Raw genomic sequence first — 17,070 nt, 5'->3', positions numbered from 1 at the left:
ATAAAATTCGTGTCTGAAAAGAGATGAAAGTAAAAGTATTTCCTTTAGTAAGATGGCATAGTTCTCGATAAGTCTTATTGTAATCATCAGTTATATGTCGATTTGTGAATCTCTTAAGCATGATCAAAATATGAGAAATATCTCTTTGATATAATTAGAAATCATTTAATATGATAATAGAGAAAGAAGGGGGAAGCGTGAGTTGACATATTAATTTGATTACAACGGTTTTATTACTAAATGTCAGGAATAAAATTCAAGTATGGAATTCGTGTTTGAAAAGATGAACATGAAAATGTCATCAAAGGTGATAAATACATCGATTTATATTAATATAAATTATCAAATTTATATTTTGTGCATTTTATTCAGTTCGTAATTTTAATTTTATCCATAAAAATAATATTTCTTGATCATTATATAAATAAGAACATGTAATGCAAATATTTATATCATCATTATTTTAAAAGTAAAATGAACATACGTATATATAATCTTTATATATGAGATTCTTCATATTTATCTTTTTGTGCGTTACTCTATATAAAAAATAGTTTTAGATAAGAAATATTTATAAGAGAAAACTTCGAGAGAACTATGCCTATACTTACATTATATAAAAAATAACACTATTAATGACAGAATAAATCAGAATAAGTTTTTTCTGTAATGGTTAATTTTTGAGAGAAACAAATCGCTTCCTTCATCTCGATAAATGCCATTCAAGTATGGTAGTAACAGTTGCAAGGTGTTTCACGTTAAAGTCTCTTTATAGTCCGTTTTTCAAGATTCCCGTATTTTGCGCATAATTGTTTTCTATTGATTATTATTTTCGATATATTTGATTTTCGATCGTAGGACGACGACCACAGACAACAGGGTACACGTTACGTTCCGATGCTTGTGAATTTTTATAAAATTTACGCATATACAAATTTAAATTCACTCATATAATTTGGAATTTATTTCTTTGAAATTATTAATATAGCTGAAATTGTAATATGCTATTGTGCAATTGATCGAATCTGCATATGTAAACTGTGTATGTGTGTGTCGTCCGAATGATAATTTTATCAAAATCGTACGTCTGGGATTGAATGAAACGGAGTTGTTACAGATTAACGTCGTATTTATTCCGCATTATGGAAAAAAACAAGAGTTTGTTAAGCATTTGTAAATAGAAAAATGCAGTAAGCACCGGACCTGTCAATCAACGGATTTAATTGTTATTATTTTTAAGCAGACCAACAGTCGATTGTGCTGGATTTTTTTTTTTAATGCATATCTGAAGGAATGACGAAGGATCCGTTTGCCTGCGAAATCTTTGTTATACCCATAATTCCGATGTCGTTTTCGACACAGCACACGCACTAGTCATACATCGAGCCAACGTACTATGTTACACATTGCTTCATTTACTTATCACATCGACAGAATGTAAACGTAGAAATAGGGGTGAAGATAGAACAATTGGCAGTAAGAGTAACAAACAGCCGTAACGACTGTTTCATCTGCGCGTTACAGTTAATGTATTACAGATACGGTGACACTCGTTTATGTGTGTAATATATTGAGTGAGTGCAAAAGCTTCAATGGATTTCGTGATAGAAAAATTAATGAAATGATTTTATTGAAGATAATTTGACGATTTTATAAAATCATTGTTAGAAGAAATGATAATCACTCATGTCAACTAATTACCATTGTTTTTTATCACATCTAATAAATCACTGGGTGGAATGAATAAATCGTTTTTAGTAAGATTATTTAATCTATTTTTCGAATCACGAAATTTATCAAAACGTTTTTAAGCTTATCCGATACTATATGTGTGGTCGCGATATCAAATATTTATTTGTCCAAACGGTGCACACGTTTATCTCGATATATTTTATGCTTGAGAGCTGCGCTCTCAAGCATAAAATAACGACATTAACGCTGTTTTCGTAAACAGGGCGTGAACGAGGGAGAATAAATTTTAACTGTAATCTGAAACGCGCGATAAGATGCGGACACGGCTATATGTTTTACTTCCGCATTATCCAAAATTTCTCGGATTTTTCTCCAGAGACCTTTCTTTCTCTATCTTCCCGCTGTTACTACGATACTATTTTTTTCTCATGTCGTTGTAAGACAAGGCGAAATGCAAAGCGGAGTCGCTCGAATCAGAAATTAGAAGAAGAGATTTAATAGTATCATTGATACGCAAAGTTATATTCCGCGTATCGTCGTTAGAATTCTCGCTGACGACGTTCGAACGCAGTGAAGAGACTAATTGTTATGTTAAATTATCTGTTGCGAGCATGAATCATTTTATATGCTCTTGTTGACTTGCAAGGCGAAACTCGCCTCCACCTAGTCGGCTTTTTGACGACAGATAATTTATTCCTTGCTCTTGATGGGATAACGCTTGATCTAAATTTAGGAAAGAACGCGCCCGTCGACGTTTCTGTAAGAATACAGTTTTTGGAGCTATAGCGACAACTGATTATGATTCTTAAACGAAACGACAATCGAGAGTCTGCGTCCGCTCGAGAACGATTAAAAAATATGAGCCTAACGTCGTCATTATGTCATTATATCACAAACATTATATCACCATCATCGTCATCATCGTATCGCGAACCGTTGCTCAATTCGTGAGCAAAAGGCAATTACTGATGCGTATTTTTGCATAATCAAGAAAAAAAGAAAGTTATCTTCTTTCGTTTAAGTTAGCATACAATGATGTGTGTGAATACAGCGTGCACAGCGAAGAGACCGCGTAAATATTTGTCGCGTTGTTGAGAAGCGATAATAAGAATGTCTTCTGTTTACCGAACCATTGGAATGAAAGCCAGAAAAGGAAAGAAAGAAGATCGAAACGTTCTCGAGACAAAGAATCGGCAAGAATCGAGACCAAAACAATTGAGTCGAACGGACGAAGAGAAGAAGAATAAGAGAAAACAGTTGTATTAGCACAAATAATTATTGATCGATTTTCAGTCAGTCGCGATAGTAATAGCTATTGTACAGATGTCAGACAAATGGAAGACCGCGGTGGAATGATCGTAAAAACCTGCTCACATATTGATTATTGTACATACTTTCGTAGTTCGGTCTAGATTAGTCAGCGGTACGCCTATAGACTTATCAGAGTAATTTTTAAGTGAGTGACAGATCATACTTTATCGGTGCCGATCATAATAACGGAATAACGTCAGTTTAGCTATAAGGATTAGTACTGTAAGTTTAAATTGGTTTGTAATTTAGACGCATCAGGCTTATGATATCCAGACGGGCTTGTTCCTCGTGGCGTGCCGCGAAAAATCGTTGAATATGTGGAAAGCATAGCCGAGCAGACGTGTTTTCTGAGAGAGAAATGTTCATGTAGGAGAACTATATATAATAAGTAAAAGGGTGAGAGGAAAGAAGGGGAAAACCAACACCGACGGTGTTGAATTCTTCACTGTAGAAGAATCGTACTGTTCCACTATCCGATTAGCACAAGACATTTCAGAATCATCCTGTACATGTTCACAATGTCTGAAGAGTGTTCCAGAACATATCCTGAACATATTCAAGATAATTTCAGAATATCTTGTACTATGCTAGATGATATGTGTGCGTTATTTTTTTTCCGAAAGAGGCGGCCGAAGAAATGTAGTATAATAATGTATATAATTTTTACCCAAAGTCGGTGAGCCACGCCACGAGATCGACGTCCAAATGTAAAAAAAAAAGCAGATTATATATACGCATATATATACATATATATGTATGTATATATAATATATGTATAATACATGTATATGTATGTATATACCATAAATTCTTACATTGTTACTTATACATTGCTAATAAATCTTAATTTTACACTTAAGGCTTATGCTATTAAGGAAAGAAAAAGCGGAATGGGATTACTGATTACTCTGATACAACTTCGAGAAAATGTATAAAAAAATATTTCGTATATAGATTATATAATGCTATAGAGAGAGGGAGAGAGTGAAAGAGGGTCAGAGAGAGAGAGAGAGAGAGAGAGAGAGAGAGAGAGAGAGAGAGAGAGAGAGAGAGATTGCACGAAAAGTAATGGATTATGTAGCGATGTGAAGACATGTATGGTGTTTTAAGGAGGGACCGTTTCATATATTGACATTTTCATACATTGCTACTTGCATTCTCTCAGGCCTCGAAATTCCATTCGGAATCGCTAAATCTCCAGCGCACATTGTGCCTTTTTTTCGTAAGCTCCATATGCTCGTAGGGACACACATATAGGTAGGTAGGTTTAACTTGGACTTTCGTCAACGAATTACAGCAACCTTGTTAACCAACTTGGGTTTCACTCAAAGACATCAGTGTGCAATAAACAAAAGATTTCGAAGAATTTCACTTCTATATGATGAAAGAATTTCGATCATAAAGCTGATGTGTTAATCCGGGAAAATTCGTGTGAGTTAATTGTTGTTGGTCCCTCCTTGAACATCGCGAGAATGCATAATGTGTTAAGAGGCGTCCTCGGCAGCGAAAGCATGTGTAAAATTTGTTAACGAAGAGATCCACAAGCTACGCGGTCGTGAAATCGCCAATCGCGATTCGATCTCACGATACGAGTTAATACACATGTTACTTATATTGCTCATATAATACGTTTGATCCGTGATATGTGAATACGTTATTGCTGACGTATTATTTCTTATTGTCTCATTTAGTGGTGCTACGATCTTCGCGCGCGTGCACGGTAAAGTCGATTTGCACACCACCGTTTTTCGCTCTACCGAAAATCTGTTTTGTTTTGTTTTGACATATCTTCAAGTTGTATCATATATAAATCGCTCACCGTGATTTGTCGGAGGAGAACCTCCGACGGTATTTGTTCTCGGGTAAAAGAACAAGATAAAATAAGACAATTGATAGCCGAATGATCTCGACGATTTTCTTCAGGAATGATGAATTTCTGTGACGGAATGTCGAAGTCCAAACGTCTTCCCATTCGTCGATGGTTTTATCTTATCTTGCGAAATACCGAAAATTTTCCCATTAACACTTTGACTGATGCACTGAATTTGAATTATACCAAGTCCAAATCCTCTCAAATCACCTCATGCGATCCCGCATAAAATATATAGAATCAGACTGCTTGAGAAACACACAAGACGTTTGCAATGGAAATGTGATTATTCAATATGTTTTCAATCTTTGGTTTTTTATCTGATCTTTAATCTTAATCAGTCCTTCAATATAAACGATGAGACCGATATTTTTTCACTCGAAAGTATCTGACAAAAATATAAAAATTGTTACATTACTTCTACAATATATAAATGTAATCTTCAGGAAATTTGTTTTGGATATTTTTAACATATTATATTAATGATCTTTTATTGCTTCCATTTAATGTCCTTATAAATATTAAATAATATGTAATTCTAAATATTTAATAAATAAGCATTGTCATTTAAGTAAAACCGTTACCCTTAACTCTACGAAATCTGCGAAAGATTCAAGTAGTAGTATGACGTGCAGTCAGAGTGTTAACGATTGGTTGAAGCAACTCGAACTTACCCGTATATACGAAATAATTTCGCATAATCGTGATTCATAACAACTCGTCTGATTTGGGAGCTTCGGAGACCATCTCATCTTGAGGAGAATGGATACTTTTACAGACACAATAGATCGGGAACTAGCTCGAAAACGCGATATACTTCTTTCGGGAGGACGAATATTTGTTTTCGCGTACAATAGTGCCTTCGAGGAGAACAACCTACTTCCGCCGGACCGGTTACTAAAAGACAAAAAGAGAGAAAGATAAACAAGGGAAGAAGAAAAAATGCGCATCATCTAGCGTGTCTTCGGAACAAACGAAGAGGAGAGGAGCTTTCCCAGCGAACACGAATCCAGAAAAGTTTAAACTTTCCTAGATTCTCATACATTAGAAAGGTTCTTACGTACGATTAGAGACCGCTAGAGAAGCAAACGATAAACGATTATTCGTAGGAGCTGCGCTAAACTATGTATGTATTGTAGATTGAACACGTGTGAAATGAGAGGGAAGGAGGGAGGGAGAGAGAGAGAGAGAGAGTTAAAGGTGAAACCGATGGATAATCACCCACCTCTGTCCAAGCCTTTCGTTGAAGATGATATACCGCGTATTTTTTCAAGTTCTGATACTACGAAGCCAGATGTGTAGAGGCTGGTAGTAGGGCGTTTCTTACGAATATTCTTGTCTCTGTGAAGATCTCTGCATAAAACTAAAGTGGGCGTATGTAACTGTGTGCGCGATGCGTCTTGGCCCTTGTAAATACGAGAAAAGATATACATAAATATATACTATTACATATACATATATATATATATATGTATATGTATATATATATATGTGTATATATAGGTATACACATGTACACTTACACACACGCATAATATATGATAAACTGCAGACGAGTGTCGGCTTACGAAACATCGCGACTAAGAAGAGAAAGAGATGTCTTGTAATAAGACGTTGATCGGCACCTTGAGGGAAGGGAGGGGGAGAGACATCATCGGTCCCCGCGGATAAGCGATGATGTTCCTTGTATAATGTGGTAACAATATGTGTGGATTGCGAGTCTTGTACGCTTAGCCGGCAGTTGTAACGTTTGTGAATACATAAAATAAAAAAAGCCAAAAAAACCAAGCATTGAAAGGCTTTTCGTGCCTCTCTTCTTCGCTAAAACTCCATGTCGGATTTTTAGCGAAAGATAAAACTACATATAGCTAAAATATCATGTTATATTAGGGCTGTTTATATTTTAATTATTAGAATACAAGCAAAATCTTCAGAATACTTTACAAGTCCATCGCAAATGCCACCTTATGGATATGTCTTCATTTCAATGTACTTTTGAAAAATTTGGAGTGTGTGTTTTGTTGCCTCTGACGTCGTATTTTGAAACTGCCGCAGTAAAGAACTTAGAGAAACGATCATGAAACTTCCTCTAGTATGAATTCAAGAAAAATAAACATTTTTTAATACTTCCAAATTTGAAAATTTTCACTTTTTATAAGTTCACGCTAGAGGAAGGGATCCTGATCGACTCTCTGGAGTTCTTGTAAAGATCAATGAAGTGAATATATCACGAGATAGTCCGTCTATGTCAAAATATATATAATTCAAAATCAGTGGAGATGCGCTTGGCTTAAATGGTATCAGCAGAAAAATACCTCTGGAAATCTTATACAGAGCAGCAATATTTCGAAAAGTGCTTAAAATTCAAAGTATATAATATTGTATTCCTTTTATTACTCAAAGAGCTTTGTTAGCCGATGTTCAGGCCAATACCAACGCGAAACTGATGCTTCCTGTGATTTAAAAGGCCACTTATAACTAATAAAGCCTCAGGAATGGGATACAGCTTCTTCTCGAACACCGCTCCCACAGTAGTCTCCGAATTGACGAATCCGCGGAAAACAAAGTCCGCGTACGGAATATCAACTCGATACGCTATCGTGCCGATCGATTCGTGAATTCGCGTGTTGGTCTCAATCTCGACCCCGAGTTGTAGCTGCTTGCTCGCTTGCCGATGATAGCAGACGTGGATGCCAGCCTCACCTATCGTAGCGGACAATGTGGTGGGACCGGTGCTATGTCGGAACGCTGCGCACATCATCGTCTGCCGACCTCCGGCTATTCGAGAACCGCGCAAATACGCGATCTCCGTGCCAAGAGTTGTCCTCGGCGTGATGGCTTGCAGATAATGCAACACTATCGTACCGTGCCCACGGAAAAAGTCGGGATTTGCTAAAGTCATCGCTACTGTGCAGTCGTCGGAACGATACTCCAGACCAGTACTGAAGGCTTTGTACTTCCTGTCGATAGTAATAAAATTTCAAGACACATGGAATCGACACTTTGAATATGCGACGAGTCATCTCAAATTTGATTTGAAATGCGAAGTTTTATGAAAACTTTGAAGGTTCTGAGCGCTGTGAAAATCTCAAATATCATGAACACCTTGTTAATATTGAGTTAATGTTTCTATATCTTTCAAGTGAATTATGTCGCAATGTAATTTACACCAGTCTATGTATTCGTAACGTCTCGACATAATTTGATTATATACACATCTGTTCGTACATAATATTTAAGATTTGTTAACTTTCAAGACGTTCAGATTTTTCAGAATTCTTCAAAATTTTAAGAACTTTCGGTTTTATATAATAATATTTGAAACAACTCTGATTTATACACATATGATTGATTAGTTCGAAAAGTTTTAAGACAGGCATTTGAATGCTTATCGCTACTTGTTGCTAATTTGCGTCGACAATTTGAATCTGTATCTGCATCCGAGTGTGTGCACAAACTTAGCGCTCATATTTCCACCAGGCGTAACTTCACCCGAAATAACTGGGTATCTTTCTGATAATCCGACACGTTTAGTACCAAGGTAATTCACACCGAACATGAGACCGTGTGGTGTCACGGAGCTCAGCGTCATCCTGTAAATAGTAATGATTCTGTAAATAGTATATGATTAATATATAATCAATCACTTGGGTTACATTGGATTACATATGATTAAGGTTACGAGTCTTTTCGAATATTTAAAACTAACACCCAAAAGTTTTGGAAACCTTGGAAATCAATTATTGTTGCAATGGTAATCTACATACATTAATATTTTTCTTATGTTCGCTTAAATATATAAGTTACTATTCATCTACTGTCGATACGTAAATATTGTAAAATTTTCGACTATCAAAACCTCCAATGGATATAGATTTTCCAAAATTTTTATCTATGTTTGTAGAAATTTCCGATTTCAAATAATAATTAAAATTTTTATACGACGACGAAACGTTTACAAATTTTCGAGATAGAAATTCAAACATCCATATCTACTTGTAAGTAACATTGAAATGTTGACTCAAAGATTTTTTCAGCAACAGGTAAGCTCCTTCGAAGTTTCGTGGATACAGCTGCTTCGTTTTTGCATGTAGATTTTCAAAGCTATCAGGATTTCCCGGCTTCCTATCCACTTCTTCATAACAAGGTACGCACGGTAGAGATTTTAGGTTGGCGTAGGTTATGAAAAGATTGTCGCGTTTGTTGAATAGTGTTTGAATGATACCCATAATGACAAAAATATTGAATTTCAATAAATAAATAACTGATATATCTTAACATATTGTACTTGTATACACACCGACCGCATATATGCAAATTCGATATGCATCTCCCTTCATTTCATATTTAAGTAATTCTTCAAAAACCTTAATTCACTTATCATTGTTTAATATAAAAATTTTTATATTATAATAAATTTTTGTGAACGAATAAAAATAATTTAACTTATTCGTCTGACTTTTTGTTTACAATATTTATAATATAATATTTAAAACATTAATTATGAATTTTTATATAAAATTTCAAAGCAAAAAAGTTTTCATTTCCGCTTATACAAAAAAAATATATATATGTATACATATAAATATGTATACATAATGTTTGAAATTAAAAAAAATTTATTTAAATTTGTGGTGGGATCCAGCAGTGACTGAAAATTTATTGTTTTGGAGTTCAGTTATAATTCACTGTCAAAAATAAGAAATTCGTATAACCTACCGGCAACTCAGAATCTGACAATTACTGATAATATTAACTGAAATACATCTTCAAAATAATACTAATAGTGGGCAATCTTATTAAATCGCATATTCTGTGACTTATCCAGGATATAATACGAATGTCCCTATTTGTTATATTTTTATGTTGGTTACTTTTCCGGTTCTAAAGCCTGTATTCATAGTCCAATCTTATATTCAAGTTCACCTACTGATAAAATGCAACCAATGAAATGGCTCTTATAGCAAATGGAGATAAACTCAAGATGATTTTAAATACAAAGTTATATTAAAAATACGAGTCAAAATGTTTTTCTGCAAACTTCAATTAAATTAATGGATGAATAACCGCCGCATACCAACGTCAATTACAAAACGTGTGTAATTTTTCGTTCAATAGTAGCCGAAAAGTGAAGTTACTTCTACTCTATTAAAGCAAAATTTGATTGATAGCAATGTGTAAATCATCAATTAGATTAATTAAAGTTTAATAAGCAATCTTAGATGAAATATCTAGATATTGTTATAAAAACATTTCCAGACTCGCCTTGAATGTTAGGAGTATCGATACATTTATATCGATTTTCATAGAGTATAGTGAACGCACTCGCATTATTCGATAATCTAGTAATGCTCGATTGCACGTAGTCGATAACGAAGGCAAAGAACAGGTGACGACATCGTTGTCATACTCGTGATTTCATAACACGCCATTTTCTTTGTGTAAAGTGCTGGAGAGGAGGATTTTCGTGTCGTATTTTGTATCGAGTCCAGGTAACGTACACAATGTTTAACATTTTGATTGTGCATTGAACGACGCTCATTGCTCGTCTTTATATATCGCGCATTTTATTACGCAGCCATCGTGTGAGTAGCGAGTTGAATTACGATTTTGCTCGCGTGTGACAGGTTTCATGAACATCGCGCAGTTGAACGGATTCTATTCCGTTGTGACGTATCTTCGTGCTATCTTGCGTTTTCTCGTTATACGCGTCGTGTTGCAGAATATTCACGAACTCCACTAATTTCCAGCAATGTCGCTTAGCAATAACCGCCAAAACTCACATCTAAACAGTCTCTGAAAGAAAGTCTTTCATTTATTTATTTATTTTTTTAACACGTCATATGCATTGTTAAGACATGTACGTCATTGTTGTCCAGTCAGATACTTTTCTTGTCAATTCTGTTAGATGACTCATGTGATCCATCACTACTTCAAAATAGTAAGACAACTTAAATGATATTAATTAGGAATACATCTTGTTTTTGTGTACATAATATATGAATATATATAAGATACTGATTAAATTTGTCCTTTAAGGTTCATTTTTTCTATATTTATAATGCAAAAAATATGCTTACTTCTCGTAGTCATAGAATTATTTCTTATTTTTTGCAATTGAAAACAATTTATTTTTATTATACAACTCATATCTATACAGTGATATTTATATTATTGATATCAATATTATATAATATGTTAGAAAACTAGTAAACTAGATTTATATTATATCCAATAGTAAGCAAATTTTAAAAAATACTGACTTTTTTAATATCAAAGCAATAAAATATTTAACAACTTTTGACATCTATGTTAAATATCATGGTGATATAATTAGTTATAAAACATTAAATTACAAGGTATAATTATAAATATAATTATCAGGAATATGTAGCCCAATAAAATATTATTTTTTTAATCAATATTAAACCTTGACTAAATTCTAATTTTGTTATTACTTAAAAGAAGATTTAAAAGTGGTAAATAAGACATATAGCATATCTGATTAGATTTTTACAAAGAAAAAATATTTTATCAGAAGAAGATTTTTATTAGGAAATCTTCTCTACAAATTTGCTACAGAAAAAGAGATATAAGAAAATTATAGCTTTTGAAATATTTATTATATAATTTTATAAAAATAACATATATATATATATATATATTATATATATATAGATTATATATTTTATTACATAGATTATAAATCCCAGAATAAGAATTTGTACAATATATTACACAAATATTTTTTCTTTTACTGATTTACTGAGATTTATATTATTGATAAAAATCTTGAGGCTGAAAATTTTAAAAATTAATGTTTGTATGTAATCTTTTCTTGTGCAATATTGTTTATATTTTTCTAGCAAAAGAAATGGCATCCCGCAAGAAAGTCTTGTTGAAAGTTATTATTCTTGGGGATTCAGGAGTTGGAAAAACTTCTTTGATGAATCAATATGTCAATAAGAAATTTAGTAACCAATATAAAGCTACGATAGGGGCAGATTTTTTGACTAAAGAAGTGATGGTGGAAGATAGAATAGTTACCATGCAGGTATAGTTCAATCTGATATAATAACCTTCTAGTGCTTTGTCCATATGATGTTTCTGGCAGAATTTTCTCTGTCTTAGATTTGGGATACTGCCGGACAAGAAAGGTTTCAATCATTAGGAGTGGCATTTTATCGAGGTGCAGACTGCTGTGTGCTAGTATTTGATGTGTCTGCTCCAACTAGCTTTAAATCTCTTGATTCATGGAGAGATGAATTTTTGATTCAAGCTTCACCTCGGGATCCAGATAATTTTCCATTTGTTGTTCTCGGAAATAAAGTAGATCTTGAGTCAAGAGCAGTGAGTACGGTTATCATAGTATAGCAAAAAAAAATTATATATATAGTAGAGTCTTAGAATATATACATTAGAAAAGGTCAATTTAAACTAAACTACAAGAATAGATAAGTCATATGTGAGACTTAAAAGAATGAACTTTTGCTTAAGCTGTAATTTTTATTGAGTCTTCCATCATTTTATATATTTTTTCCATATCTTGTATTATAGGTATCAAGCAAGAGAGCACAGCAATGGTGTCAGTCAAAGAACAATATTCCATACTTTGAAACTAGTGCAAAAGAAGCTATTAATGTTGAGCAAGCTTTCCAAACGATAGCTAAAAATGCTTTAGCTCAAGAAAGTGAAGTAAGTGTGTTAAGTGTATAGTGAAGGAATATTTTTCAACTATATTTTGGTATCATCTTTACATTTTATAAATCCCAGGTTGAACTTTACAATGAATTCCCGGATCAAATCAAATTGACTAATGACCAAAGAAGCAATGGCAAAGGTGATTCATGTGCTTGCTAGGTCTTGGAGTAGTGGTAATCTTGGTTGACTATAAAGATGCACAGGTCAGATTGTACATTCGTGTGCCTGCGCATGAAGGACGTGGAGAATATATTGCGATGAGCTTTGTGTGTGCAGGAAGTCACAAGAATATATTTCTTTATCTTAATGTATCATACAATCTTATGTCCACAAGATATCTCAATATTCTCAAAATAGTTCTGTTAAAACGGTCATTAGCGTATGGTAAACATAACAAAGTAAATCATACATAAAGGAATGTGTACAAAACTATTGATATATAATTGTTTTTATAAACATGTGGGGGTAAGGTATATTTATCCGACTTCCTGACTAAATATCACAATTCTAAATCAGTACACTCTCGTTGGATTTAACTTGTCACACATGGATTCCTACCTCTATGTTATTCTGTAGATTGGAGATTTACATTTCATTTTTAGGTAGTATAATGCTCTCTTATTAGCAAAGCATATAAATTATCATTTTTATTTAGGTTCTTGATGATTAGCAAATTTTTCAACGAAACGATATATCGAGATTTTTAAATGATAGTGGCTATTTATTGCACTAGACAGAATGATATATGGGCTGGGAACACGGTTAGCGCGATACAGTTAGTAAATTATAATAAAAGAATTTGCTCATAATTTGTTAAGTATTGCATTTACAGATGAGCTCTAGCACACAGCTTATTCTCTTAGACAGAACCGAATATTTGCTCTGTGTAAATGGTTCTTATAAAATAGAACAAAAATAAGGTAAAAATATAATAAAGTTATTAAGATACTTTGTAGTATATCTTACATAAACTATTTTAATTAATTCAAAATTTAGAACACGGATGTATGGCGTAAATTTTTGAAACCCTTTTTCTGTTTAGTATCTTCGGTTAATATGTGATATTGTTCATATGGCCAGCCCAATCTTGAAAAGAAAGAAATTCGTTGAAAATGTGACTTAGAAACATTTTTCATTGTTTAGTTAATTATAACATTTTTTTGATAGGTATTTGTATAATTCTTGAGCTTGTCTATATATATATATATATATATATATATATATATATATATATATATATATAAAGTCCTAAATTTCTCTTCTGAGTTGAGATCTTTCTTGTACCGCGATGCATTGATTTTTAAGATTCTTTTTAATATGTATAAGATGAATAAGATTCAAATGCGATGAATTAATTGTCAATTGTATGATCTATCGAACAATTTTATGCAGATTATATTTTGTAAATAAGACGGTGTATAATCCATTTAGGACAATTTAACGTTATAAAAATGAATCTTTATATCCTGATAGCCATATCAGTAAGTATGCGCTTATAATATCTTAATTATATTATAGTTCTTATTATAGAGCAGTAATTAGTCCTAATAGCGTATGATATTTATTTTGATGAAAGCGAGCTTTTTTATATACATGTTTATGCATACACAAGAATGTTTACATAATGCTGTATCAAAAAAAATTTTTTGTAGTAAAAATAAGTGCACCCATTAACAGAGATGCCTTGAAAGCTTTTAAATTTTATTTCCTAAAAAAAGGTAAAGTAAACAATTATAATGAGACATGTAATAGTATTATGCATCGCGGTACCCATAATAGTCGAATTTACAACTTTAGATTTCTGACTATATTGTAACTAGATTAACGGAACTTCGATTTTGCTGGCTACTATTACATATGCAATCCTCTCCCATTTCCAATTAAGGAATAAATCCATCGGCGGTATAATTTTTTAGATACTAGTAATAACATTTTACACGAAAAATTAGTTTTCACACGATCTTTTGCAATCTAATCGACTTGATGCATTTTACAAGATGTTTACAAAATTCATTTAAGCTTTGATTTAAATTAATAAAATAAGGAAAAGATAAACTCAATTGCCCGCCATTTTTTAAACATCCAGTGTATATAACATTTTCATGCAGTAAAAGTTTAACGCATGACATAAATATATAGAGCATTCCAAAACTTGTTTTTTTTTTCTTTTTTAAGACTACCTTTTCGAGAGTATAAATAATAGATGCCTAAGAATAACAATAGCTTTCGGATATATATATATTAATTGAACAATATATAAATTTCTGAGTAAATTAATAGTCTTAAAAATGCAAGCAAGTAAACTCTAAAAGCACTTTAATTTGAGATATACTTACACAAATATTTATATTGTGTGAGGTAATACGATGTAATATGTATAAAAGATCGCATCCAAGGAATAAATTTTTTTTAATCTGGAAAAACTATCATTGTCAAAAAATTAACAGGAACAAGATGCATAATTTTTTGGATACTCTATATATACGGCGGTAAAACACAGCGTCAAATGTATTTTCATGGGTCTACGCATATATATGTATGCACGTGTATATATGAATGAAGATAATCATTTGTGATCACGACGATTATAATTAATAATATGTATAATTCTATCAAAATATGTTAATGGTAAATATAATTATAAATAATATCATTGTTATATTATTGTTGCTGCTATTACCACTATTATGATTGCTGCATCTACTATCATATAGCAAATATTCTATTTCATCACTCAATCTATATATAGTAGGAAAAATAAGCCAATTGAGTTAATCCCATTAGAAACTACGAAAGTGAAATAAATATATTTGAATATTTACAAATCTTTTGCCACTTATAGTATTTCTCATTGTATATATACCCATATAGCAAAATATATCCTTTGGTCATTTTGAATATTTTTAGGATGTCCTAGGACACTCTGCAAGCATTTTGAACGTGTTCAGGATTATACTGAAATGCTTCTGCTATTTAAGTGGTATGTATATACATGTAATCAAGCAAGAAATCCTCTATACAGGGTGTTCATTTGAAAACTTTCCAGCTAATTATCTAATAAGCTATTATAAATAGCTTATTAGCATAAATAGCTAATAAAACTATGAAAGATATTAAAAGAAGCTAAATCACGTGTTCTATGATTTTGAAGGGAAAAGAGAATGGCATTATCAGTTTTTTACTTGGAGGGCATTTTCAAGGTCAGTTGAATTTAATAATTTTGAAATTTCCAAAGGTCGATAAGTTAACAAAATTATAGTATGTACTATTATACTATAGTAGGCACTATTATAGTAATATATTCTTGATAGTAAATAAAGTAAAACAGTCTAATATTATTTTTTCTTTCGACAAATAGTTAGCGAGATATCTTAAGTCAAATGTTGAAAAAGTTACCAAGTTTTCCTTAAATATTTTAAAAAAATATTAGGCAAAAAAATGTTTCAGATAAAAGTTGTTAAAATTAATTGGTAGAAAAAGATATAATAAAAAATTGGGCTTTCTATTTAAAAAAATTAAGTTGACCTTCAACCTTGAAAATGCCCTTCAAATAAAAAACTGATAATGCCATTCTCTTTCCCTTTCGAAATTGTAGAACGCGTGTTTTAGCTTTTTTTAATATTTTTCATAGTTTTCGAGATAATTAGCTGGAAAGTTTTCAAATAAACACCTTGTATATAAACTATTTTAATTTAAACGCCGATTTTATCCTTAAAATGGCTGTAGATCATCACATTCATTCAATAAATGGCTGTGCGCTGGAAAACCCCAGGCTGACGTCAACCCCTTGGCTGTAGATCATGTGATCGAGATTACTATTGGTCTGTTCTTTTTAGCTGCACTGTGGAACTAGTGCAATAAGTGAGACAATGATATTTTTTCTCACTTCAACTTATTGCACCAGTTTAGTAGTGCAGCTAAAAAGAACAGACTAAAGGTCATTCTACAATACGTGTCGTAAGTTGTAAGCCATAAGAATTGACCAATTATAGCCGATTATTTTTGTAATAATCGACTGTGATTCGCCAATTCTTACGGCTTATAACTTATGACACGTATTGTAGAATGATCTTAAAAGGCTGCGTTCCGATATTCACTACCAGCACTGATAATCTATAGTATACGTGATACAAACTATGTATTTTCAGTACTGGCAGTGAATATCTGAACGCAGCCAGGATCAAATCGCGAATTGACTTTAGTGGCTTCATATAAAGGCTCGTCTACAATAGCTGTAAGAGTAAGGCTGTAAGGCTGTAACGTAAGCTGTCAGCGAATGAAAATATTTCATTTCGTGTTTTGCAACCTTACAGCCTTACTCTTACAGCTAATGTAGACGAGCCTTAACAAGAATACGAAGCAGCGCTTCTATGCGGGACCCAAGGGACTTGGAGGTAGTTGAAAAGCGATGATAATCTCGTCGGTGGTGATGTCTTTCTAATGGATAAAACAGAATGAAAAATCCGATAATAGTTGAGATAGTGGCCGTTATTAGA

General features: G+C 32.6%; 3 protein-coding genes across 3 annotated transcripts; 1 reads left to right on the top strand and 2 right to left on the bottom strand.

The window, feature by feature from the left end:
- Positions 1-5,592: 5,592 nt before the first annotated feature.
- LOC112588265 (uncharacterized) lies at positions 5,593-6,457 on the bottom strand. The gene is made up of 2 exons (XM_025297576.1): positions 6,099-6,457; positions 5,593-5,770 (listed from the first exon to the last, which is right to left on the bottom strand). The coding sequence occupies exons 1-2, from the start codon at positions 6,304-6,306 to the stop codon at positions 5,646-5,648; spliced, it is 333 nt and encodes a 110-aa protein (XP_025153361.1). The 5' UTR covers positions 6,307-6,457; the 3' UTR covers positions 5,593-5,645.
- Positions 6,456-9,172, bottom strand: LOC105184303 (mitochondrial import receptor subunit TOM40 homolog 1). The gene is made up of 3 exons (XM_025297575.1): positions 8,870-9,172; positions 8,272-8,466; positions 6,456-7,833 (listed from the first exon to the last, which is right to left on the bottom strand). The coding sequence occupies exons 1-3, from the start codon at positions 9,100-9,102 to the stop codon at positions 7,284-7,286; spliced, it is 978 nt and encodes a 325-aa protein (XP_025153360.1). The 5' UTR covers positions 9,103-9,172; the 3' UTR covers positions 6,456-7,283.
- Positions 9,173-10,272: 1,100 nt separating this feature from the next.
- Positions 10,273-13,308, top strand: Rab7 (RAS oncogene family member Rab7). Its single transcript, XM_011143017.3, has 5 exons — positions 10,273-10,365; positions 11,740-11,927; positions 12,005-12,223; positions 12,431-12,568; positions 12,647-13,308. The coding sequence occupies exons 2-5, from the start codon at positions 11,748-11,750 to the stop codon at positions 12,731-12,733; spliced, it is 624 nt and encodes a 207-aa protein (XP_011141319.1). The 5' UTR covers positions 10,273-10,365; positions 11,740-11,747; the 3' UTR covers positions 12,734-13,308.
- The last annotated feature ends 3,762 nt before the right edge of the window (positions 13,309-17,070 follow it).

Source organism: Harpegnathos saltator, unplaced genomic scaffold (assembly GCF_003227715.2).
Source record: "Harpegnathos saltator strain DR-91 unplaced genomic scaffold, Hsal_v8.6 scaffold180, whole genome shotgun sequence".
Classification (NCBI taxonomy): domain Eukaryota; kingdom Metazoa; phylum Arthropoda; class Insecta; order Hymenoptera; family Formicidae; genus Harpegnathos; species Harpegnathos saltator.
The sequence above is the reverse complement of the archived record's forward strand: the minus strand, read 5'-3'. Positions and strand labels throughout refer to the sequence as shown.

Coding starts and splice junctions, on each gene's coding strand:
- LOC112588265 (XM_025297576.1), bottom strand. CDS start 6,306: ATGTATATCTTTTCTCGTATTTACAAGGGCCAAGACGCATCGCGCACA. Junction 5,771..6,098: donor AACGAAAGGCTTGGACAGAG/GTGGGTGATTAT, acceptor TTTGTCTTTTAG/TAACCGGTCCGGCGGAAGTA.
- Rab7 (XM_011143017.3), top strand. CDS start 11,748: ATGGCATCCCGCAAGAAAGTCTTGTTGAAAGTTATTATTCTTGGGGAT. Junction 11,928..12,004: donor ATAGAATAGTTACCATGCAG/GTATAGTTCAAT, acceptor TCTCTGTCTTAG/ATTTGGGATACTGCCGGACA. Junction 12,569..12,646: donor CTTTAGCTCAAGAAAGTGAA/GTAAGTGTGTTA, acceptor TATAAATCCCAG/GTTGAACTTTACAATGAATT.
- LOC105184303 (XM_025297575.1), bottom strand. CDS start 9,102: ATGGGTATCATTCAAACACTATTCAACAAACGCGACAATCTTTTCATA. Junction 8,467..8,869: donor CATTTCAATGTTACTTACAA/GTAGATATGGAT, acceptor TACTATTTACAG/GATGACGCTGAGCTCCGTGA. Junction 7,834..8,271: donor TCGACGCAAATTAGCAACAA/GTAGCGATAAGC, acceptor TACTATCGACAG/GAAGTACAAAGCCTTCAGTA.